At 34.4% G+C, this 24,683-nt stretch overlaps 1 protein-coding gene across 2 annotated transcripts in view; it reads right to left on the bottom strand.

Annotated features, from left to right (window-relative positions):
- Window positions 1-24,683, bottom strand: part of LOC142345289 (tyrosine-protein kinase-like) — a 32,667-nt gene that overhangs the window by 5,470 nt on the left and 2,514 nt on the right. For both annotated transcript variants that reach the window (XM_075397275.1, XM_075397276.1), the window contains exons 2-7: window positions 20,707-20,940; window positions 16,307-16,477; window positions 15,728-15,911; window positions 15,058-15,284; window positions 14,077-14,281; window positions 10,630-10,788 (exon numbers count right to left, since the gene is read on the bottom strand). In XM_075397275.1, the coding sequence (XP_075253390.1) occupies window positions 10,630-10,788; window positions 14,077-14,281; window positions 15,058-15,284; window positions 15,728-15,911; window positions 16,307-16,477; window positions 20,707-20,940 (1,180 nt within the window). The remainder of the gene's footprint in view (window positions 1-10,629; window positions 10,789-14,076; window positions 14,282-15,057; window positions 15,285-15,727; window positions 15,912-16,306; window positions 16,478-20,706; window positions 20,941-24,683) is intronic.

Here is a 24,683-nt window from a genome sequence, read left to right as displayed (position 1 = left end):
CAACTAAAGTAGTAGTAGTAGTAGGAGAGTCTTTAGGGTCGGAGCCCACGGGTGCAAAACCCTTCAGTTTTCGTTTGGCCAGAGTTTTTTCATTGGATTGCAGATCCCACAGTTGCATAGAAGTCTCCAGGTGCAGCTGTCGAGTTCGTTGTAGCTTCTGTGGAAGTAGTTTTGGTACATCTCGGTAAGAAGTTTCTTTGTCATTGGCTTCTCCGTTGTTATTCTGATGATGTTGTATAGCTTTGCGGCTCTGAAGAAGAAGAAGTTTTCGTCTGATTTCTGTAGTCGGTGTTTGGGGAGTTCAAATTCGTGCTTTAGTCTTGTTTCGTTTTCTATTCGCTTTGGCAGTTTGTCTTCGGGGACGTGGTAATTGCCTTCTAGGATTGAGAGGAGATAGAGGACATCGTGCATTTCCATGTACATGGAGAGTGGGAGTATATTCAGTGTTTCGAGTCTTTGATGGTATTCGTCGTTTTCAACCCATATCCACCTCTTGGCCTTGTGCTGGATCTTCTCGATTGATTTCATGTCAGTCTTCGAAGGGTACCAGACTTGGGAGGCGAAAGAGAGTACCTGCACTACGTATCCTATGTACGCGTTCAGTTTTGTTTCCATTGAGGTTCTGCTCGAAACATTTCGTTTGAGTGTGTAGAAGGCCTTCCACGCTTTGGTTGTCCTACGTTGGCAGTTTGCGCTCCAAGAGAGATTTTGAGACATTACGACTCCGAGATCTTTTTGAGTGGCAACGGTTTCCAGACCTGCCTCGTCACGCTCGGCTAGATCCCCTCTGATGAGGAGAAATTTACTTTTGCTGAGTCAAGTGAAGAAATAAAATATCAGATTCTCTAACAGACCACTATATTTTTTGGTTTAGATTCGGACTGTCATTTTAAGAGTCACATACGCTCTGTAAGGAAAACACCCTAATAGAGCTTCTCTTAAATAAAATTTCAGAATTAAAAATTCAAGACTCTAATACTCAAGTATTAGGGCATATACGTTTGGTACAACTTAGATGCACAACTATTGATCTTTAAACATTGAATGTTAATAAAAATCAAATTTCAGTTTTTAGGTTCAGAAGTTTATTTTGAGTGAGGTAAGTCACGCAATTGACCTAAAAGCAGAACAAATGACTTCACGCACACAAATTTTAACTGCAAAACAGTAGAAGTCGAAATTGAAAAAGTCAATTGTATCAAATATCATCGATAGAGACGTCAATTTAAAAAACATAGCAGGATAAGTCCTGAATTACAATACAAAAAATTGATTGAAAAACGGAGAATTAATGTACCTGACCAGCAGATCAATTGAACAATCCCAGCCAAAGAGACAATATCTCACAACTTGAGAAACTAAAATAGTCAAACATATTAAAAATTAATCATTGTTAAAACTCTTAAAGTTTTTACACTGAAGGCCAAGTATGATAAAGTTTAGTTAACTCAAATACTCATAAGAACTCATAAGCCTTGAAATTTTTTTTCGAAAACTGTTTTTGCCACTAAAATTAGATAAACTCCAGAAATATGAGAACTGCTTCAAAAACTAATAAGTGGAAGATTTAAGGAGGATTTTTAAATTTCTCTAAAAATCTTTAAAATGATTTTTTGCGACTGCGGAGTTCTGCCATTTAACTCATCTGAGAGACTTTAAAAAATTTTGTTGGCAAGTAGTAATCCTAAAACGCAGCTCAGAAAACAACAAAAAAGCAAAAAGTTTTAAAACAATTGCGAAATCTAAAAAAAAATTTGCTAAATTTTGTGACATCAATATCTTCAGAACCATTTCATTGTCTCCAGAGACTATCCATTATAACTATTTCCAGCCTTAAGTAGTTTCACTGGCTCACAGATCAAGAAACTTTTAACGAGACAAAAATTTTCAGAAAATTTTATCGAAAAAATTGCTGAAACTTCTGTTATCAAAATACTGATTACCATTCCATAACTTTTAGCAACTATGCAGTATCATGTTAACAAAACTTGCTGTCCAAAAACTCAAAAATTACGAACATTTTAAATCGAAAAGAACAGAACTTTTATAAAAAAAACTGCTAAAATTGGTGATAATAAAAAAGTGGAAAAGATTTCAATGCTTATAGAAATTACAGAGTAGCATGGTAACAAATCTTATAGGAGGTTCCCTGGCCAGCAGAAAAAAATTTAACTTTCAGAAATGAAAACAAATAATTGTTATTTTATTTTATAAAATGTATAATATTAAAATTTTGAAAAACATTCCAATGCAACTACAAACTATACATTAATAAATCATCAAATCTTAGAGGAGGTTCCTGTTACCTTAGGTTGAATAAAACTCAAATGATTGACAAATACTTTCGAAAAATATGGAAAAATTTTTAAATTTATTATAAATTTGCTTTTGCGAAAACATACAGCTATTAAAATGGTCATACGACCTCAAAAAAATTCTACAAACCTCAATTTTAAACTGAACCAATAAAAAATTCAAAAATTTACAAAAAACCACAAATTTACATTCTTTAGGGCTCAAAAAGTCATAAACATGACCTTTTAACCTTGACTTACGGCCTTTTCAGTAGCTTCACGACTCAAAGCACTTTAGGGAACCCTAAACAAGGCTAAGGACATCTAATGAAACTTGGTGCCCGCTGAGTTTCAACTGTTTATCTTGTCTTCGAAGCTCAAAGTCTCGAAAAAGGTGTAGATCCAGCTTAAAAAAAGATACAACAATACACTATTGCTTGGATTGTACAAAAAAAACACGATTTTCCCAATAATAGCTGCTATCACTTCGGGGCTAGTCATAACATTTTTTTTCAAGTAGGTTATGGGCATTAATATAATTAATCAAGCTGCAACAGAAACCATTGGGTAGCCATTGGCAAAAAAATTGAGTACGCATGCTCAATTTTTTTGCGCTATTTCACGACCTATGTTTTAAGGTTAGAGTGTTAAGCGAGTGTTCAATTGACTGACACTAGGCTAATTTGATTCAAATATGCTCAAAGGTACTACTCTCCCTCTGATACAGTATCAAATTAGCGAAATTAAAGAAAACTTAAATATTTATCAATTTCAGAAATTTGGATTCTAATTTTGGAATAGGTTGACAATTAATGGTTTCCAAATTGCTCATGGCTTTAATCCCAAGAAAAATTAAGTCTTTTAGTTTGGTCTCCTGTAATTACTCATAAATTTCGGGGAATAAATTTAAGGCTTATTTCAAGCTCAAAAAAAGTATTGTTCAAATAAAACGCAAATTTTATTGAAATTTTTGAATTACAATCCAAACAATTGATTGAAAAAAATGAGAAATAATATACCTGATGAGCAGATCAATTGAACATTCCCAGCAAAAATGACAAAATATCAAAAGTTGAGAAACAGAAAAACAACAAACGAGCTAAACAAAAGCATACTCGATTCTAAAACTCCTAAAACACCGAAATTGGTGATTATAAAAAAGTGGAAAAAATTTCAATGCTTATAGAAATTACACAGTAGCATAGTAGCAAATCTTATAGGAGGTTCCCTGGCCAGCGGAAAAAAATTTAACTTTCAGAAAAGAAAAAAAATTGTTACTTTAATTTATAAAATGTGTAATTTTAATTTTTTGAAAAAAATTCCATTGCAACTAGAAACTCTACATTAATCAACTATCAAATCTTAGAGGAGGTTCTTTTTTCCTGGGTTGAAAAAAAGATTCAAATGATTAACAAATACTTTCGAAAAATTTTACTAAAAAATTTAAATTTATTATAAATTTGCTTGTTCGTAAACATATAGCTATTAAAAGGGTCATACGACCTCAAAAAAATTCTACAAACCCCAATTTTAAACTGGTCCGACAAAAAAATCAAAAATTACAAAAAACCCACAAATTTACCTTTTTTAGGGCTCAAAATTCGTAAACATGTTACCCTGCAGGACAAATATGACAAAATCAAACTTCTCATCAACACAGGCAGCAGCCTCGAAAGATGTATTTGCCACCAAAGGTTTATGAACTTGATTTAAAGAAGATTTCTAATTCTAGCTAAAAAAATAGTTCCGAAACATTTTTCTGACACAGGACTCCTGAAAAAATCCAAATTTTAACAAAGTCTTCCCTAAATTCGTAATATTATTATCTTCAGAACATTTTCATTGTCTCCGGAGACTGATTATTATCCCAAATTTAAGCCGTAAAAGTTTCACTGGCTCATTAAAATCAATGAACTTGGAACATGATTTTAATTTAGAGAAATTTTGAAAAAAAAACTCATCAAAAAAAATTAAAAATTGCAAAAAATCGTGTTATTAAGAAACAATCATAACCATTGCAATACCTCTAGCAACTACGCAGTACTTTATGATCAGAATCTGGAAGACGCTCCTGGGCCCTTCTTGCCGGAAAACTCAAAAAAATTCAAACAATTTCAACGGAATTTTAAATAATTTAAAAAAAAATTGTGATATTAAAAAAGTAGAAACCATTTAATTGGCACTAAATATAACTATGTTGTAACAAACTATAGTATCCTATAGAGGTCCCCTGGCCACTGGGGAAAATACTAAATTATCAGAAATTGAAAAAAAATATATCTAATTTTTAGCAGAATTTGAAAAATTTGTAATATTAAAGTCTTAAAAATCTTTCCATTGCCACAACAAACTATGTTATCCATTAACCTATTTTCCATCATCCATTATCCAATATCAAATTTTCAATGAGCTTTTTTGATACCCGGGGCTGAAACATCACAAAATATGGCAAACATTCTCAAAAAACTTTGAAAAAAATTGTAAAAGGTGAAAAAAATTAGAGTGTTTATGCTTGGAATACCAAAACATATAGCTCTTAAAATGGTTGTTTAAACTAATTAAGTCTTTCAAAAAGACTTTTATCAACATTGGCAAACCTGAATTTTGAACTGGTTCAACAAAAAATTCGAAAAAATTGCAGAAAAACCGCTAAAGTTGCAACATTTTGTGTCAAAATTTCGTAAGATTGGACATGTAGCCTTCAATTACGTCTTTTCCATTAGCTTCGCCAATCTCAGCTCTTGAAGGACTACTAAACGCGGCTAAGGGTTTCTATTGTAACTTGATGCCTGCTGAGTTTTACCTTTTTATTCCGTTTTGAAAGCTTAAAGTAGCCGCAATGCAACCCATTTCTGGATTGTGAAAAAAACCAGAATCTCCCTAAGAATTGCCGATGTGACTTTGGTTTTTGGCAGTACTGTAATTAAGCAAGTTGCAAAAGAAACCATTAGGTAGCCAATGTCCGAATATCGAGTAAGCATTTTCTAATTGTGGATTAAGGATATAATTAGTGGTTTCAAAATTGTTCAAAGCCTTGTTCACAAGAACTATTTTGTCGTTGAAATTTGTCGTTTAAAGTAATTACTACTGAAGTTCGGGCAATAAAATTTTAAGGTTAATTACATGCGCAAAACAAATTTGTAAATGAAATTTGCGATTTCGAACCTTGGCCACGTAATGACACAGCCCACTTGCTAGGTCATCAAGAGGTCCTTGCGTTATCTCAAAAATAAGTTGATGGGGCAGAGAATATTATCATAGATGCAATGTTTTTCCAGCTTTACTTCTCCAAATGAAGATGAGTTAGTTTCATCATCTTCACATAGAAAGCAAAATGAGCTTAAATTGTAAATTTATATTTTTAGTAATATGAAATTCTTATTTTCCCCGAAAATCCATTCATTCGATAGTCTCAAAAAAAGCCCAGCGATGCTACTGAAAATTAAATGAAATTAATTTGACAAAAAATTTCAAAGAAGTAATTACTTTCACATTCTTTTGAAAAAAAAGCAATGCTTCTTTTTTCTAATGGACAGCTAAATTATGACTATCAAAATCATAGCATATATGAAACCTTTGCAGTCAGCAAATTTTTGAAATTTTTTTAGAAAATGAGGCTCAATTCTTCTGATTCTGAATATCTAAAGACAAACTCAATCTGGCTAATTCTTTAAAATCTTTGTATATAATAAATTGTTCGTAGTGCCGTTACCGCAAAATAGTAGCAAAAAATACATACATACCCTGTACCAATACAATCGATTACAATTTGCGACACTACAAGGTCGCCATTAAACCTATCTGGTTTGTTTTCAAGCGCCTCATGGAAAAGTTGTGCAATTTTAGTTGAATTAAGGAAGAAGAAAAAAATGTTTAAAAATGAAAAGTTATTCTATCTAGCAGAGGGTAACTAGTGAAGAAACTGTGTATGTAGCAATCAAAAATTTTGCTCTAATGAGCATGAAAGAGTCTGTCAAGCAAGTCCTGGTTAACAACTTTTTTAAAGATGCAAAAATGTATGGCAAAATCTTTTAAAGTTTGCTTCTTTCATTGTTCTAACATCTTCAATAAAATAGTTGTTATAATTCAATGCCATTTTTAGCATCCCAAAGAAATGCTATCGAATCTTTGTCTGCAATTTTCTACATACAATCCACGATTTCTCTTTTTTATGATCTCATTAAGGTCCGAGTCCGTTACTATGGTTGAAAAAACTTCATTTAGCGTTTGGTTTTATTATTAATTTTACTATCAATTTGAATATTCCAAAAACATGTAATTCTGAAGCGTTGCTTATAAAACTTTGAACTCGTATTTGCTCGATTGACTCGTTTTTACGTTTCCAGAAAATTTTTTTGAAAATTCTTGAATTAACATGTTAATTGATTTTCAAAATTTTCATTAGTAGTTCCGTAGATCAGAATTCCGTATTGTACTATTGGTTTGACATATAGATTAAAAAGTCTTGAAAGCTGTGTTCTTGCAAAAATAAGGCGTAAGCTGTAAAAAAGGGAACAAAACTTAAAAGCTTCTCTTCGACGTAAGTAATTTGAATTTCAACTGGTCGTCTAATATTAATCCTAGATACCTAAAAAGGTGCTGATTTTTTTCAATTTCTGCTCGATCAATTGTCGTTCTATGCTGGTATAAATTGTGTGCTTTTCCATATACCATGTGATTTGTTTTTCTTGTGTTAATTGTCAATTTTTTTAAAAAAACCAGCTCACAACTGCAGCTAGTGCGACATGGTGTTTTTTTTCCAACAGTCTCAATACTACCTTTATTAGAAACAACTGTATTGTCACTATAAAGTTACGTTCAAATTTCTTTTGATTTCAGAGTTGGAACGTCTTTAGGTAGATAATGAAAAGCAATGGGCCGAGAATTGATCCTTGTGGGACTCCACATTTAACGCTTTCCTTCTCAAATTCAACATTTCCTATTTCAATATATTAGAGTCGGTCTTTCAAATAGGATTCAAGAATTTTCAGTACCGTTCCTCAGAGTCGGTAGTGTTAACACTTTTTCAGCAGTAGCTCATATTTCACTGTATCAAAAGCATTTTTTTTAGATCAATAAAAGTGCATTTATTTAAGTTTTTTGATATATACCTGTTTGCTCTGATTTCTTCAGTTAATGAAGCTATGGCGTCAATGGTATTTAATTTGCTTCAAAAACCAGATTAATTTTTTTTTAAAAATGTGTTGTTTTTGCTCGTAAATGAATAAATTCTTTTATATTGTAATTCTTCAAACAGTTTGCCAATTGCTGGAAGAAGTGAGATTGGTCTGTAGTATGTGGGCTCGCTGCGATCACCGCTTTTCTAAAAAGGCACAATTTTGGCTATTTTCAGGCACTTTGGAAATAATCCTTGCTTCAGACTCTCATTATATAATGTTTCATGTAGTGGAATAAATGCCCGGGAAACTTTTTGGAGAAAAAAGTAGTTTATGTTGTGGCAGTCTAAACTAAACTTTGATGGAAGCACTCGCAGTGTTTCAATGATTTCGGAACTGGTTATTGAGAAACAGAACATGATATTTGTGTTAGTTTCGATTTCATATCTCTGCTTTGTATCAAACGTTTTTTCTAGCTCTACTCCAATGTTTGCGAAAAAATATTAAAGGTTTCTATGTTTTCAACTAATTGTTTATTATGGTGAACGGGTAGCGTTTTGCCCGATGTTTCATTGAAGAGACTGACTAAACTTTTTTTGCTATTGGCTGCTTATTTTTCAATCTTATTTTGGGGAAAATGTCTTAGTTTTTGTTTGATTACATTTCTGGCAAATTTGAATTGAATCTTGTAATAATTTTGCAGAACATATTGATCTGGGTTTTTAAGACACAATATTGTCGGGAACATTTTTGCCGCAGCACTTTTCACCTAATTATCTTTCCTTTTTTGTACTCCAGTTTTAGTTGAATCAAATATTGGTAGACTTTCATCTATGTTATAATTCAAAATTTTCATGCAGTTTTTTGAAAGTTTTATCGGGGCACCATTCACTACCATTACAGGTAATTACTTTCATCATGATATTGTTTTTTGTTCACCAAGATATTGCTGAGGTCTTCGACCAATTTTACGGTTCTCTAATTTGGTCCATTTTTTGTAAACTTTTTGAGCCTGTTGGATGAGTTTTCCAGTGATTGTTCAAGTGTTAGTGTTGCTGTGTGATGGTCTGAAATGCCGGAATCAGTATAGTAGACAGAAGACAAAATTTTTGAAAAAAACGCATCCAGTGTTGATTTCGTGCTCGAGGTTTCCCGAGCTGCTTCAATGTTTTCAACTACAGAGAGGTTATTTCCTGCTAGCAAAATGAATGTTTTCTGGAAGTTTGCACTATTAACCAAAATTAAATATTGAAGTCTGCGCATAGTACATGCTTGTCTTCAGGATCAATTGGTAAGGTTTCTTGATATTTTTCTAGCCTTTCAAAAATCAAAATGTTTTTTTTTCTAGGTGGAATAAATATACAAGTAATAATCAGATAATGGTGCTTATCTGCTTTGATTTTTATTGTAAGAGCTGCAGATTGCTGTGATCGCATCTTTTCACTTCAAAAAAATCCAAAATGTTCACTACAAAAATTCCTACGCCACCCCCTCTCTTCCTTCTCTCACAAATGCATATATTTTGGTATTCTTTCAAAGAGAATTGTGACGTTTCGTAGTGGTTCTTCAGCCAAATTTCTGTCAGGCAAACGGCTATAGGTTTAGATTTTAAAATTCCCAAATGTATGTTCAGCAGATCAAAGTTTTTCTGAAGGGAACGTTTGTTCTGTAGAAAAATAGTTCGCTTATTTAAAATCATCTGCCTGTCTGAATTTGGAGAGTGTAAAAAAGAAACAACTAAATTAATTACTGCAACTGGCCTTGGTTTTGGTTTGATGTAATTTTGCGTAAAAACATGTCTTTAGATTGCTAAAAGGTCCGTCTTTACCTTTTGTTATACTTTTCTCTCCTCCCCCCTTCTTTTTAAAAATTAACAATTTAGGTTTCCCGTTGGAAAACATAGCTGGCAAATTGCCAGAAAATAGCCGCGATAGACGTTTGTGGCCTTCCATGAATTGCAACAACTAAAGAAATAAGATAGACAGATCGACCAGGAGTCCTTTAATAGACCACTAGACTTTTTGGGTTAGATTCGGACTGTCAATTTTATGACACATACGATCTATAAGGAGAGCTTTTTCAAAATTGATATTTGAAATCAAAAACTCGAGACTAATATTCAAGAATTAGGGCATATAAGTTTGCAACTACTTAGATGCACACTATTGATTTTTAATTAAAATGTTCATAAAATTTAAATTTTCATAAGTGAGTTCAGAAGTCATTTTTTTCGAGTGAGATAAGTCACTCAATTGACCTAAAATCAGAAATGACGTCACGCACACAAATTTTAATTGCAAAGGAATAAAAGTCACTGAAGTCAATTCCAAGAAGTCAATTCCAAGAAGTCAGTTCGTAAGAATCATCGATGCAGACGACGAATTAAAAAAACATAGCAGGACAAGTCCTGACGTACAATTCGAAGAATTTTCTTTGACTAAACAGAAAAACTAGACCTAGAATGGACTATGAGTGAATTGAGAAAACCATTTTCAAAAAAGTCAGATAAAAAAATTAGAAAAAAAAACAGAAAAACAATGTCAAAATACCACATGTGAACAAAAAAACCACTAGCGAGAAATGAAAGTTAATTCAAACAAAAAACAATGCCTAGAATGAGCTGTGAATGGATTGGGAATACCATCTAGAAAAAAATCCGATCAAAAAAATCGAAAAAACAGTAAAAATTAGAGTGAAATTGCCGCATGTGAACAAAAAACCACCACCGAGAAACCGAATTTTTGTTCAAACACCGTTTTCTCACTCTACTTTAAAATTAGAGCGAGAAAAATTCACGCCGCAAAACCACTCGCTTTTTCGCTCCATTTCCTGTTTCGGCGTGACCAAAATCACCCCTCCAATTTGACTTCAAAAATCATGAAAACGTGTGAACAGATCTTAAAAAAAAGACAGCGCCCCAATACAATTCAAATTCTTTGAATTGTAAAAAACCACGATGTCCCCAATAATAGCCGCTATCGCTTCGCGGCTATTAAAAAAGAAAGCAGGTGTTTATTCGTGGATATCCCAAATAGACACTGCAATAGCCGAGTTATTCCTCACATTCATTGCCTTTGTATATATGATTTCACGGGCTCATTATGGATCAATCCAGACATATTATCTTTAATTTAAGTATCTACAGATTATTTTGACATCATAAGGATTTGGGACAGCATAGTTTCAATGTCGACAACTGAGTGACCTCGAGAAAGTACCTTGAGTCCTGGGAGACACATTCCTTCTGCAGATGGCTGGTCCTGGACACATGGCTCCTTCAGCAGAACCTCCAACTCCTTGTGTCTGCTGTAGTACTTCACCAGTTTGGCCAGTGACTTGAACCGCTTCCTCTTGTCTATGTAGTAACGCAGGTTCGACTGTCAACAAATATGCACATTTTAATGATTATAGATTGATCAAACTTCATGCCTTAATGGCCATCAAAAGTTTTCTTTAGAAAAGGTATCCACTTTATCACAGCAAAAACACTCAAAAAGGAAACTTTTGTACAGAAAATTTGCGAAAGAATTGTAATATTTCATACTTTTGCCCCTTAATGTACCTTTCAAAAACAGTTTGATTAAATTTAATACCTGTAATTAATTATTACAATATTTAAACACAATATTCAAAAGCATAAATCAAACAATATTTTACACGCCAGATGAAATTTTTGGACTTTTTTATGTCTATATTAATTTTGACAGCAGGACAAAATCTGAAGAACTAATTGTCTGCAAAGAATAGTTGACTTATTTGACTAAAATTCGTACAGCATAGAAGCTTGCGCTTAAATTTTTATTGCCTGAACCCATTACAGTCTTTTTTTACTTCGTCTTTGGAGTTTGTGTAATTATTTGGTGCATCAAACTGGCGCAATCCCAATTTGTTTGTAGAATTTAAAATTCACCGAAGTTGTATCTGGGCCTTAGCTTCTAAATTGCAATTAAAAATTCTATGTGTTTCTCAAAGTTAACCCTTTAGGTTTTTTCAATTGCCCTGATGATCTACTGCCCTGAAAAACTTACAAATCAACAGGCATAAACCTAAACTGGCGAAAACTACTTTACAACAACTAACGTCAAGTAATTATACCTACCAAATAAATTGCATCAAAAAAGTCTGAAATCCAGCTCGGAACTCTCTGACTTTCCAACAGAAAAAACACATTCCACATAAAAAAAAGAATTGAAGAGAAGCTCTCAGAATGCATTGTCAAGCAGTACCTATACGCCACAAAAGTAAGCGATGTAGATGAATGAGTTTGCGAAATAATTTTGTAGTTTTCTCCTGCGATTTGTCCCAAAAAACACATGATTAAATTAAGTTCATCCCAAACGTAATAATCGAGCTTCCATCTTGAATTGAGAAATCTAATTTCAATAAAAATTTCTGAATCTAATCAGTTAAGACAGATCCAGAAATTCATTTATTTATCAAGATGAATATTTGTTGAAAAATCGACTATGATGTCACATATTTCCTAATCATTATTCTTAAGTTCAAATTAGAATAACGACTTCTGAGAAATTACTCACGGTTAGTACCCCCAAAGTAATTTTCTTTTTTTTTCGTATTTCTCTCAGATAGCTTAAGTAAGCAACCATTTTTACACCATCCCCGTGGACATGAATTTTATCTCGAATAGTTATTTTCACTTCTTTACTAAAATGAAAAAATATTTAAATCTATTGAAATAACTTAATAAAAGTTTAGTGATTTTTTTTCTGAGTATTCAAGAAAAAATCAGGCAAATTTTTTGAATGTTGAAGCACCCAATGAACACCATAATAATATGCGCGAATTGTTTTTTTTCTGGCAAATCGCTGCATGAAGTGGCTTTCCTCACCACATTGTTTGCATACCTCCTGGAAACTGTAAACAGCATGTTGGCATCCGATCATTATTTTTCGTCCCCGTAACAGATGTGACACAGCCAAATTTTTGACGCCGAAACATAAAGAACTCCAAAAGCTAAAATTGCAAACCCGGAGAAAGCTCAAAGAGGTTCGCTGTACATAAGCACTTGCCTTCAATATGTGTTAACAATTCTAAATCTTTGAGTTGTCTTTTCAAACTTTCCTCGTAAAGCCCTCTAGAAAGACGTAGTTCTTGATTCGTAATTGTTGAGTTATCGATGCCACCAGGAAAATTAGCAGCACTTTCTCAGCCAATTTGGTGAGTCCGTACCTTGCATATACCTCGTACCACATTGGATTGAGTTGCAATTATTTTGTTTGGTAATTTTTGATTTTTTGAAAAAAAAGGACACCTTATAACTCACCATTGCATTTTGCTAGTAACTGAGAATTATGTTTAAGAAATTTTGAACTATCTTTGCCATACATAGCACATCAAAAAACACTAGTAACAAAAGCTGTCAAGGATTTGACCTTTGAAGAGTTCCGCCCGGTTATGAACCGTTTTTGGGGCGGTTAATCGGTTGTACTATCGATGAGCTCAAAATTTCTATAGCTTAAAATGTTTGTAATCCCCAATCCCTCTGTGGTCCCCAATGTAGAGATTAAAATTCAGCTAGAGTGGTTTCGGACCTGAGTTTCTAATTTGCAATGTTTTCCATAATATATTTTTTAAAAAGTGTTTTTTAATATAGCCCTCTAGGTGATTTTATTTCCCTTAAAGACTTACTTCCCTGTAAAACGTACAAAAAGGAGCATAAATGAATACTGTCAAAAGTTAACTTACACAAGCTAACTTCAATTTTTTATGCCTGCCAAGAAAATTGCATCAAAACCCGCGGAACTCTTCCATTCGAGTTTTAGTGGGGACAAAAGGTTAACACTTTTGCTATAGGTTCTTGAGTTTTTCTAATTTTCCTAAGGAAGCATAAGATAGAAATTTCATTGGGCCCTTAATTGTTAAATTTCAGCTCATTTTAGGATATTTTATGAAAAGGTTGCATCAACTTCAGGCTAAAAAATTCTACAGAGGTTCTATTGATTTACTGGATTAAATTTAGCTACTGAAAATGCTCAAAAAAGGCAGCGCCCATTGCGATCAAAATCATTTCTTTTGAATTTATTTCTGTTCACTGCTGGCAGACCATTAAAGAGTCAAAACTTGAAGTCTTACATCTTGATTTTAATATAAAATGAGATACAAAATTTTGAGCTGTTGGATTAATTTTCTGGTTATGCTTATTTTTAAATTTTTGAGTGGATAATAAGGTTCCCCTCTAACGAGAGAATAACATGACAAGCATTTGAATATCTATATCCGATATTTCGAAACATTTGTACTGCTGTGTATTATTTCTATGTCTGCTCTCTCTTCTAATTATGCTGTATAATCTACTAACACTGGAAAACTGACGTATTAGTTCAAACAGGCCTATGAATGCAAAAGTTTTTTGACCTTTCGGTTGGAGGAAAATGAACCCCAAAAATATTGCTCAAAGTGTTACCTTCCATCGATGAGCTATTGCGGGACACAAATTCACCCACCATATTCGAAGGGTATTTTCGAAGGTACATTCGATGGTGCATTCGAAGGTACATTCGAAGGTACATTCGAAGGTGCATTCGAAGGTAAATTCGAAGGTGCATTCGAAGGTGCATTCGAAGGGTATTTTAAATTATCCTTTTCAGTATAGCTATACGACTATGATTAGCCAGGAGAATTCAGTATATATACCCTAGTAATACCTCTTCAGTGGGGTCTGCTTGTGAGTTGGGTGCCTGGTGTAGACTGTGTATGACGTCAATCTTCCAGTGTTGAACTCTGCTGGCTGTGCCATCCTCCACCTTCACGCTCAGAGTGTACTCTGTCCTCAACCTGTTGAGAGAACTCTTCGTCAATCTGTCTCTGTTCCGGATCAGGTAGGAACCCGCGCCCGCTTTCATTAGTAACCTGGAAAATTTGGAATCTGGAATTTGGAATTGATGTATGTATGTAAACATGTTAATACGATGCATTGGGTAGCGCCAGTTTGACGTTGTGAGTTCCGAAAGACATATATGAGTTCTAACAATGGAATTGAACAGTTTTCTAACATGTCGGCAATCTCATCTTTCTTGAAGAAAAACTGCGGTTGCAACAGTGTGCAACCGACTGGCTTTTATGGATAAAGTACCAGAAACTGCTCACGTTCCAGTTAATCTCAGCTGATTCGATTATTTTATATTTTTAGCTGCTAATCTCAGCTGATTTTATTAATATTAATTTGTCTTAATACAGGCAGGTTAATACAAATCATACACAAATAAAGTTCAGGTAATTTTACCTTAAAAACATCCTAACTCACATCAATTGTTAAGGTAGATTTGCCTTTCCTTAACTCACCTTAACTAGGACTAACTTAACTTGAACGTTACCGGAAAAGTTAAGGCCCCTCACAACCTTGAAAAAAGCCTTAAATTCTACTATAACTAAAATTTTACCTTAACTTTACGTTAACAACGGTTTACGTTAGCTCCCTTAAAGTGAACTTACCTTAACTTTTTTAGTGTGTAATACAGGATGTATTTTGTAACCGATTACCATCAATGTGTGATTTTGCTGACTAGAGAAAACAGTTTATTATTATTAACTATTATATAATGAAATCAAGTGATTAAAAGGAACGTGGGCACTCTGCTAATTTGACCATAAAAGTCAGTCAATATATGTCAACTGTCTAACCCTACCTCTCAGCGTCATTTCGCTTGCAGTCCTTGAAGTACCATGGTCCAAGGGTGAGAGTGTTGACACAGAGGTAGTTGCTGGGCACATACCCCTTCTTCAGACCTATTATGGCCATCCACCACTCCGGCTTACTCTGGTCCACCACAACCAGTCTGTCTCCCCTTTTGAAACTGAGGTGGAAGTCTGTCTGGGCTTTGTAGTCGAACATAGCGTAGTATAATTTACCCTCCTGAAAAACACGCAAATCTTACAGATCCCGTGAAACGCATTCCCTGTTCCCAAGCCTACCGAAAAACCGTGAAAAAACTTCGAACGAATGATGTTAGGGGGTCTAAGCAGGCGCAACTATTGTGAAAATGGACCAGTACTGGATTCGAACCAGCATCTCTTATATTTGCAAGCCTACTGTGCTACCCATTTACACCAACTTGTATTAAGCTCTCGAATTTGAGCATCTCTTATAACCCGTTCTCACGTTCTTTCTTATTCATCAAAACTTAATTTCTCTAGCCAAATATACGTTGCACAAGTAGAGCTTTCTTGCTATTTCAAGCTTATCTTATGCACAATTTACATTAGGTAGTTCTCTCTCAACGCTCCTAACAAATGATTAAAGAGTGGAAATTAAGCAGAAATCAGTCTTGAAAGACTGTCTTTTAAAGATTACTAAACCTTGAATCCCACATGTGTGTAGTCATATTCGTTCTCAGCACCCGCATTCGCATACATGTGTTGGTCCTGCTCATCCTCTGGTCTTCCACTTGATGAGGGCATCAGGTTATTCCTGTTCATGGAGCTGTTACCACCCCCGCTCACATTCCCAGGACTCGGAGGCTTACGGGTTCCAGGACCAGGTCTGCAACAAAACAACATGGGAAGGTTGTTAAAATAGTATCCAACTAACGGATTCTATTAACTTCACACACGTTCTAAGAACGTTATTTGACATTAGCTTTTCAAATTGACAATGTCAGATTCCGAAAGTTGTTCTGCTACGCCATAATCAGCTATATGGTGTTCCTAATTTTCATTACTTAATGCAGAAAATTAAGGCAAAGATATTGGTTGGGGTTACCATAGTTCAAAGTGCTGATCATTTTCTAACGTTCCTTTTCGTTCGAAGTCCTCTTTGGAGTTTGCCTGTGAAACAGGCCACTTTTGAAACTACAAAAAGTGTATAGCTCAACTTACATCTAACAAGTTTTAATAAAGTTTTCTAAAATTACCGAATTTTCTACAACTGCTCTCTACCTTTTGGATTGGTCATTTGACGATGGGTTATTGCTGACATTCTGCTGGTTTTTCTCTTCACGAGACCTGCTCCTCGATTGACTTCGACTGCCCCCTGTCCCTCCCCCTCCCCCTCCCCCACCCGGAGAGGGACTTGGCAGTCCGCGTGCTGAATTGTTACCCCCTCTGCTCCTACGCGGATCCTTCTCTCAGTTTTCCCTCACGATTTGCACTTTGGCTCAAACTAGGAACTTTCAAAAAACAATATCAAAAGACACCTAAATCTTTAACAATGTTTCTTCTGCAGCCAAATTATACTTTCGCTCAGTTACCTTGTACATAATTAATGCTACATGATTAAATGTTGCCACTTAGAATTTGAACTTAAAAATTGCTTTAAAAATCCGCCTGTATTGTGAAATAATGGGACAGGGAATCAACACTTGGAGTTAATTTTGACTGCAATGATAATGAAACAATCTTTATCAACTTTCAGTTGACTTTTGTCCTTATTTCTGCAGTAGTATATATTTTTAGCACAAACTAAACAAGTATATTGCTATGATAATTTCAAAATATCAACAGAGCTCTCTGACTTCAAACATCAAGATATTTTTGCAAGAAAGTATACCAGAATTTATAATGCTGTTCAAAAATTTTCCACATTCATAAAACTGTAGCGGAACTATTTGATGGAATTATAAATTCATTTTCCAGTTGTGTCTGGTTTGTTAACGCAACATTATGACATTCGATTTACTAATGCATTGAGCACCTTCATGAAGTTAAGTCAGACCCAAGTATGACTCCTTTCACAGGCTTGAGGACAAGCGATAGAGGGCTACTCATTTCTGCAGGCGAGTAGGCTTACATAGCTGCGTGCGCCAATCTACAATCAACTCTCTTATAATAAAACGTAAATTCACACTATAATAAAATACCGGAGTCATATAAGAACGCATGGTAGAACTATCTAAAGAGACTGAAAGACGAACATTACGAGTATTACTATTTATTACATCCCAGGTTTAGGTGCTCGACCCCAGACCGCTGTGATCGGACCATTACCAAGTCTGAGCCCTCTTATCAGACCATCGTGCGATCCAAAGCCCTCTGATCAGACCGTAGTGCGACTCCAGAAATCGCGCGACCATAGTGCGAACCAAAAGAACTGATCAGACTATCGCACGACCCAAGATTTTGTGCAATTTTTGAGCGTACTAAAAAATTGTGCGAATTTTGTGCGACCCAAAAAAATTGTGCGACTTTCTGACCGAACATTGTTGTGCAATCTTCGTGCAGTTTTTATGCGACAAAACATCAGAATTGCAAGGAGAAGGGCGACCTCTGAGAAAATACGACGATGAAAATCAAACAATTACAAATATAATTTACGATCAAAACTAGTTCTCCATTTTTTGAAAATTGTTTATAACCAAATCAAATGGCATCAGAAAAATTTTATACTAAAGAAGATTAACTTCTACTTTAAAACAAAAAAATGAACTATTCCTCAATGCGACATGGTAACAAGTTGTCAAGAAATGACCAAAAGGGCAAAGTTTAATGAAACAAATTGCTGGTTTAAAAAGAATCAATGTCGAACTTATTAAAATCGTTACGCATCAAATAAAGACATTGAGAGATTCCTTTAAACTTCTAAAGAGAGCGATTGGTACGTTTCATTATCCGGGACATGTTCTACGACTACGAAAGAACGACAAATACAAGCAAAAGAAACATATATTTGCACAAAAAATTTTGCAAGGAAACGATGTCTCAGCCAGTTAAACATTGAGTCGTTCACTAAAAACATTAAATTTTTTGGGTGCCTGACCAGGGGACTGCCCATTATTGTGATACTGTGAAACGAAAACAAATACCTACAAAATAGAACAAATCTGGAAAAATCAAGAATCTTTTTTGAAAACTGGTTGTACTAAGAACAAAGACCGTCACAGGAAAAAAAACAGCAGTTAAGAGCGAATTGTAGTTTGATAGAAAAAGACTTTTCTATGGAGATGTTAAGCTGGAAGTTAACAGAATTAAGATTAGCGAATCTCACAAATTGTTTTTTGTTGTTCTGTCTATTGTTAAAAAACAAATTTTGTCAAAGTTCATAGCCAAAACAAGCCTATGGCTTGGAGAGTAGACAGTTTATTTTGCATCTTCTTCAAAAAATAATTGTAATTATTATTAGTGAGGCTAAGTCAAAAGAGAGCTTTAAATAACAAGCTGAACATGAAACTTTGACAAACAACTTTACGAAACCACAGTGTTGAAGTCATTCAATTTATAAAATATTGAACGCAAGAAAATAGAATCTTCAATTGTGTATCCTTTGAAGATCGTGAAGTCTTTTTGTCATCGTGAACACGAAATCTTTTTCTAAATCGACCGTCTCAAAATGAAAGCAAAAAAACAAAATTTGAAAAATATCTGAATTTCACGAAATTCTTCTGAAACCATTCGTCTAAGCCCTGAACACATTAGTCAAAACGTTTAACCAACAGAAAAAATGTTATTTGGTTGAACAAAACACTGAAGAGATCTCTCAATATTGAGGCTAATTTTCTAAAATGATAACATTGTAAAAAACAAAAATAAAAACGCAAGCCAGAGCAAAAACGTATAAGTTGAAGAGAAGTTTCATTTTTTTAACCATTAGCTATTTATTGATATCAGTTACTAAATTCAATTATGTATCTATAGTTTGTCACTGAGTCTTTCATACAAAACATTTGGCACGCGACTTCAAAAATTAACAACAAACAGAGGGCAACAACAAAAACTGCCAAATTCTGCAAGAGGACGGTGTCGCGGCCCCCAAAACATAATTCATGCGAACAAAAATTTTGTTCAGGTACAACTTTTGTAAAACTTTTTTCAGCTGGATTGTCATGTAATGTAACGATTTACAAAAGAAACAAAAACAACAGCAAATATGAGCAACTATGCACAAGAACAACAAGTTTTTGTATAAAACTCGTAGCAACAAAACCAAGAAACAGTTCTTTTAAAACAATCTGCCACAAAAATAACTTCTATTCCATTACAAAGTAGCTTGGACCTGAGTTCACTGAGAATAAACTAAAATTGATAGAAACGATCAGAAGAATTGCCAAGTTCAAAAAATCACGGACATTTTGTTGGAACAAACATTTTCAATGACATAAGAAACAATAGGTAACAACCCAAAGCAATCTACAGGTTCATTTACACCTCTTTAAAAAGACATTTGGTTCTATGAATGACAGAGTTAGTAATCAGACTACTGAAAGAATACAACTCTTCGTCGAAACTATAAAAACCCTTATGTTTCCTGAAAACAAACTATATCTATATTCGGCCGTTTTAACGTAAGTGAGCTCTCTCATTGACGGAGTCGTAACGTTTTGCAGTAATTTTTTAATTAAAAAATCAAAAGCAAATTAATTTGAAATAAATACAAATAATACGCCAATATAAAATTTGAAAAAACTCTGATTGTAAGAATCCATGATATTATCAAACCTATCCCTGATTTTGCCGCGCGCCCAACAAACCACTCAAGTGTTCTAAATGTTTGCAAATGTGAAATACTTCAAAAGTTTAAAAAAAACAACGATGCCTTTGTATAATTATCGAGTTAAAATTGCGATAAACGGCAAAACTTCAATTCCAGAAGATTTCTAAAGAGAACCGAGTTTCAACTTGCTTTTTTTGGAAGTCTTAAGAGGCTGTGTCAGCAGTTTCTAGGTCTCCACTTTTGGCAAACCTAAGAAAAGTGAACAAAAAAAGCATTTTTGTGCATTTTTCTGATGAAAAAAGTCTAATTTTTAAAAATTGCATCAAAATTTTAGTGAAAGAAACTCCAAGCAAACAATTCAGCAACGTTCGTCTACCCCTAACTGTAACAAAAACACTCTGTTGTTAAAAATTTAACTTATTTTATTTTTTATTAGCAAAACTGTGCAAAATTTTAGAGAAAATACTGAAAAATTGAATGAAAACTGTCGAAACAATCAACTTCTTGCACTTTATAGCGCATGCAAATCCTTCAATGAGCAAATTCACTGCAAAATGGGCTCTAACAAATGAAGTCATCATTTCCACACAATCTTCTTAGCAAATAAATCATAGCATATATTACAGCGAAAACCTCATCAACGAAGTTTTTCTTACAACATTTTTGCGTAATTTTTTTTATTCCTCAAGAAGAATACAGAAGATAGCATTGTTCCTTGGTATATGAATCTTATATGAGGTTTCAATAGTAAATTCTTCAATATCGGTCGAAAAATGTGGGTATATGGAACGTTTATGTATAATGATATATAATATACTCCCAATGGAAAAAAACTGTTCTAAAAAATCGAAAACTTATCTGTCGACGCTGAACAATTGACAGAAAAAGGGAGAACAGAGATAACGCGCAGTGCCTGTTAGAATCTGGAGTCCTTGACCTTGTGTTGTTGTTGCTGACCTCTTTGAGCTTTGGATCTTTCCTGTCCCTGCTCCTGTTATCCTGCTTGCTGTCTTTATTAGTCATGTCTCTGCTGTATAGACTGCTGATGTGATTGGTTGACTGTCTTTTGCGTCTGTTTCTGCTGTTGTAAGCACTGCTCGATTGGCTATCTGCTTTCAATGTTGTAGTCGCATCAATAATCGATTCCCTGTAATTAAAACAGAACCACAAACTGTTTCGATTTCCACCTCTTAAAAACGGACGACCCGAAAAAAACATCCGTTGAACCCAATAATGCCACATTCCGTTGGACCCAATAAACATTACAAACAGTTCTCATTTTTATTTAAAAAAAACACTCGCGGTGTCAGATATGTTTATGATAACAGTCAAGATTGTTAAAAGGAAAAACAAATGAAGAAGCAGTGTGCGTTGTCAAAATAAGCGATGAATTACATGGCCCCGAACAACATACCTCGCACAGGTGTTGCAACGACATCTGCATAAAATCACTACTTGAGTAACCGACAGGGGCACTCGGCACAATTCTGCAGTGAAAAATTATTGCCCGACTAAAATGACATTTAAATTCCGAGATTGTTACCATCGAAAGATCAGGTTGAATTTTTTTTGAGCAAAAGGCAAATCTGGGGTCTAATGATAGAACTTCGAGGCAGCTCTATACTAAATTGGGCGTCGACCATTAAGTAAGGAAAAAAGAAATACACCGTTAAAATGGCGACAAAGAGATGCGACTTCAATATTTTGTTGCCCTACCCGGGTCGAGGTGTCGCCGCTAAAAATCGCTAAAAGATGTACGATTTGCGGTGAATTTGAATAAAAAGTGTAAGATTTGCGATCAATGCGATGAAAAAACTTTTAAGCGGTGAAAAATGTTTATTCGTCGCTTATGCGGTGAAAAAAAATCACCGATAAAATTGCTTAATCGGTGAAAGTAAAATGTCAAATTCACGGGAAATATCAGTACAGAAAGTGACAGATGGCGCAGAGGAATAAGAAGTTGTTAACATGTAAGAGGTGAGAGGTTCGAAACAGTGTACGGTAGTTTTATTTTTTGTAAGAAATCCGGTGAATGCGGAGAAAAAATTATTCACCGGTAAAAACCGCAAATTAACCGAATTCAACGCTTTAAAATGCGGACGCTTTGCGGTGAAAGTGCTATTAACCGCTAATCTTACATTATTTTTTTGCCAAACCTCGACCCGGGTAAAAGTATGTACAGGTTTTTGTGGAACCGGGTGACGAGCATTGTCACTCAGATTTTATAGTGTACAGACATCCGATTCTACAATTATGGGGTCGCCATTCGGCCATAGCGTATTTCTCCCCTGCATTAGACCAATTCTCATTTGAGCACGGCTTTCATACCATTGCCTTAGACCATATTAAAAATACAAGATTCATTCTGATTAGTGCTGTCCAATAATCCGACAAAACTGCGTTCAAATATACTGACATTCTGGGTCTTTCTCATTATAGCCATTATAACCTACAGACGTCCCCCTAATCATGGTAAACATACCATAATGGGGGGCTATCAATTTATTGGGGGCTATGATGGGAAAAACTCGACATTCTTATTGGCAACTATTCAATGTGCCATTTTTAAGCTGAATTTAACGTGCTTGTTTAGGAAAGGCAACACATTCATTATATTAAGCAATATTCGAAGAAACGTTAAGAATTTTTTTTTTAATTTGTGAGTTTTTCTGAAAATAATACATACTGAAAGCCTTGATTGCTAAATAAAATGAGGGATTGTCAAAATTAGTTAATTGAAAGATAAACAGTTAGCATTTAACTATTTTAACTGGTATCTTATTCGGGTTCATAAGAAAATGCAGCTTTAAAAAATCTATTTTTTCGTTATTAGTTTTGAAGAGGTATTGTAGAACCTAAAGGTCAGCTACGATGGTTTGGGGCCTTAGCTTCTAAATTCCAACAAGTTTTGAAAATAATGCCTAAGAATTGTTCTCTCTAAACTAGACCTCTGTGCGACTTTATTTTTCTTAAAACCTTCTGCCCTAACTAACTTATGAAAAAACGGGCAAAATCCTATACTTAGAAAAAGCTAACTTACACCAGTTAACTTAGTACTATGACTACCAAGAAAATTATTTCAAAAACAGGCCAAATTCTAGATAGTTACTCTCTGTCTTACCAACAAAGAGGATAGATTTCACTTGCAAAAATAAATAGGAAAGAAGATTTAAAAGTATACAAAAATTAAGTGGTATATATACTCCGCAAAAGTAAATAGTTTAGATATAGTCAAGTCCGATTTCGTTTTGTAAACTAATCATGCGAAATTTCCCAAAAAAATTACATGCTTTAAACAACTTTATCCCCAATTAAGTAAGTTCCAGCAAAGGTTCCAAATCCGTTCAGCTTAGAAAAAGTCAGAACTGTCATTACTTGTCCAGATCAATATGTGCTAAATAAACCGCTTATAAAGTCCTAAGTTACTTAGTCATTGTTCTTTCATTCTAATTTAATTTGAAACTTCTGAGAAATAGCCCAAGGTTAGTACTTTGTTACAATTTCTTAAGTTTTCTTAATTTTCCTAAGATTTAAGTTAGAACTTCCATTTCTACAGGTACATATTTTGAGATCAAAGGTCTTAGTTCATTAATCCCGCTGAAACTTTATCATTACTGGTAACTTTTTTACTGTCTTTTTTGAATTTGTTTGAAAATCATTTCTAATCAGAGTTATTATTTTCCTAGAAAAACAAAAATTCTGTACAATAATTGGAAAAACGGCAACTGAACAAAAACAGTGTTTGAAAACTGCACAAATTTTTCACCAATTTTTATAAACTTATTCACTCCAACACAACCAAAATGCAAACGGATCATTTTTTGGAATAAGGGTGGCCTGTGATTTCATGAAAGCGGACCAAAGGGTCTGCTTTCATTTTTATCGTCAATGGGTACAGATGTTCTGTAATACTTTTTCCTCAGGCCGAAACCGATTTAGGATCTATTCTGTTTTGCACCCCCCGCCAGCTTAGTGCACATAAACTTTTTATGACCCCCAGTCTCACATGCTATTTTCTTACATAGTAACAACATATAATTTGTAACTGGAGGTCATAAAAACATTGGAGATCCGAAACAGAATAGATCCCCGATTTGTCTTGAATAACGTAGTCCTTTGTTCGGTTGATTCTTCTCAATGCAGAGAGCACAGATTCTTTTTGACACTCAATTTTAAAGACTAACTTTTGATTGTCACATGAAATTTAATACAACATTTTTAGCTATCCAAGGACCAAAGATGTTAAAAATAGTTATTGAATATCAAAAAGCGTAGCTTGAAAAATTCATAGCTTAAGTTCGGGTGGTAACTTTTGCTGGAATATTGAACTCATCATCATTCTTTTGTTTTCTTGTTAACTCAACCTCCTAACTAGGTCTACTATAGATGAGAGAGTGATATTTGAGAATCATGGCTATTTCAATCCTATGAGATCCCAAGTATTTAAATATATTTTGGATCTTTTCCATTTGTGCCCCCCCCCCCCGCAGTACGTTATGCCCCCCCCCCAGTTACAGAGCACGTGCTATTACATAGTAAATTATCATGTAAAAATATGGCACGTGCGTTTGGGGGGTTCAAAAAATATGCGCCCACCTAGCTGGGAGGGCACAAACGGAAAAGATCCTATGTTTTTTGTCTTAATACCTAAGTCACAAAAAGCTCTAACGAGAAAACCACAATATAAAATAATTCTGGACTGACTGTCATGAAAAATGTCAATATTAGCGTTTTTTGAACGCAAAACGTATTGTTTCTTCCAAATTGTTTATTAGTTATGCAGATATGCATGTGGAAAACATAACACAATTTTTTCATTTGCGTGTGTGTGTGTGCGTAACTCTCTCTCTCTCTCTCTCTCTCTCTCTCTCTCTCTCTCCTCTCTCTCTT

Source organism: Convolutriloba macropyga, chromosome 9 (assembly GCF_964194025.1).
Source record: "Convolutriloba macropyga chromosome 9, txConMacr16.3, whole genome shotgun sequence".
NCBI classification, from domain to species: domain Eukaryota; kingdom Metazoa; phylum Xenacoelomorpha; order Acoela; family Convolutidae; genus Convolutriloba; species Convolutriloba macropyga.
The sequence above is the reverse complement of the archived record's forward strand: the minus strand, read 5'-3'. Positions and strand labels throughout refer to the sequence as shown.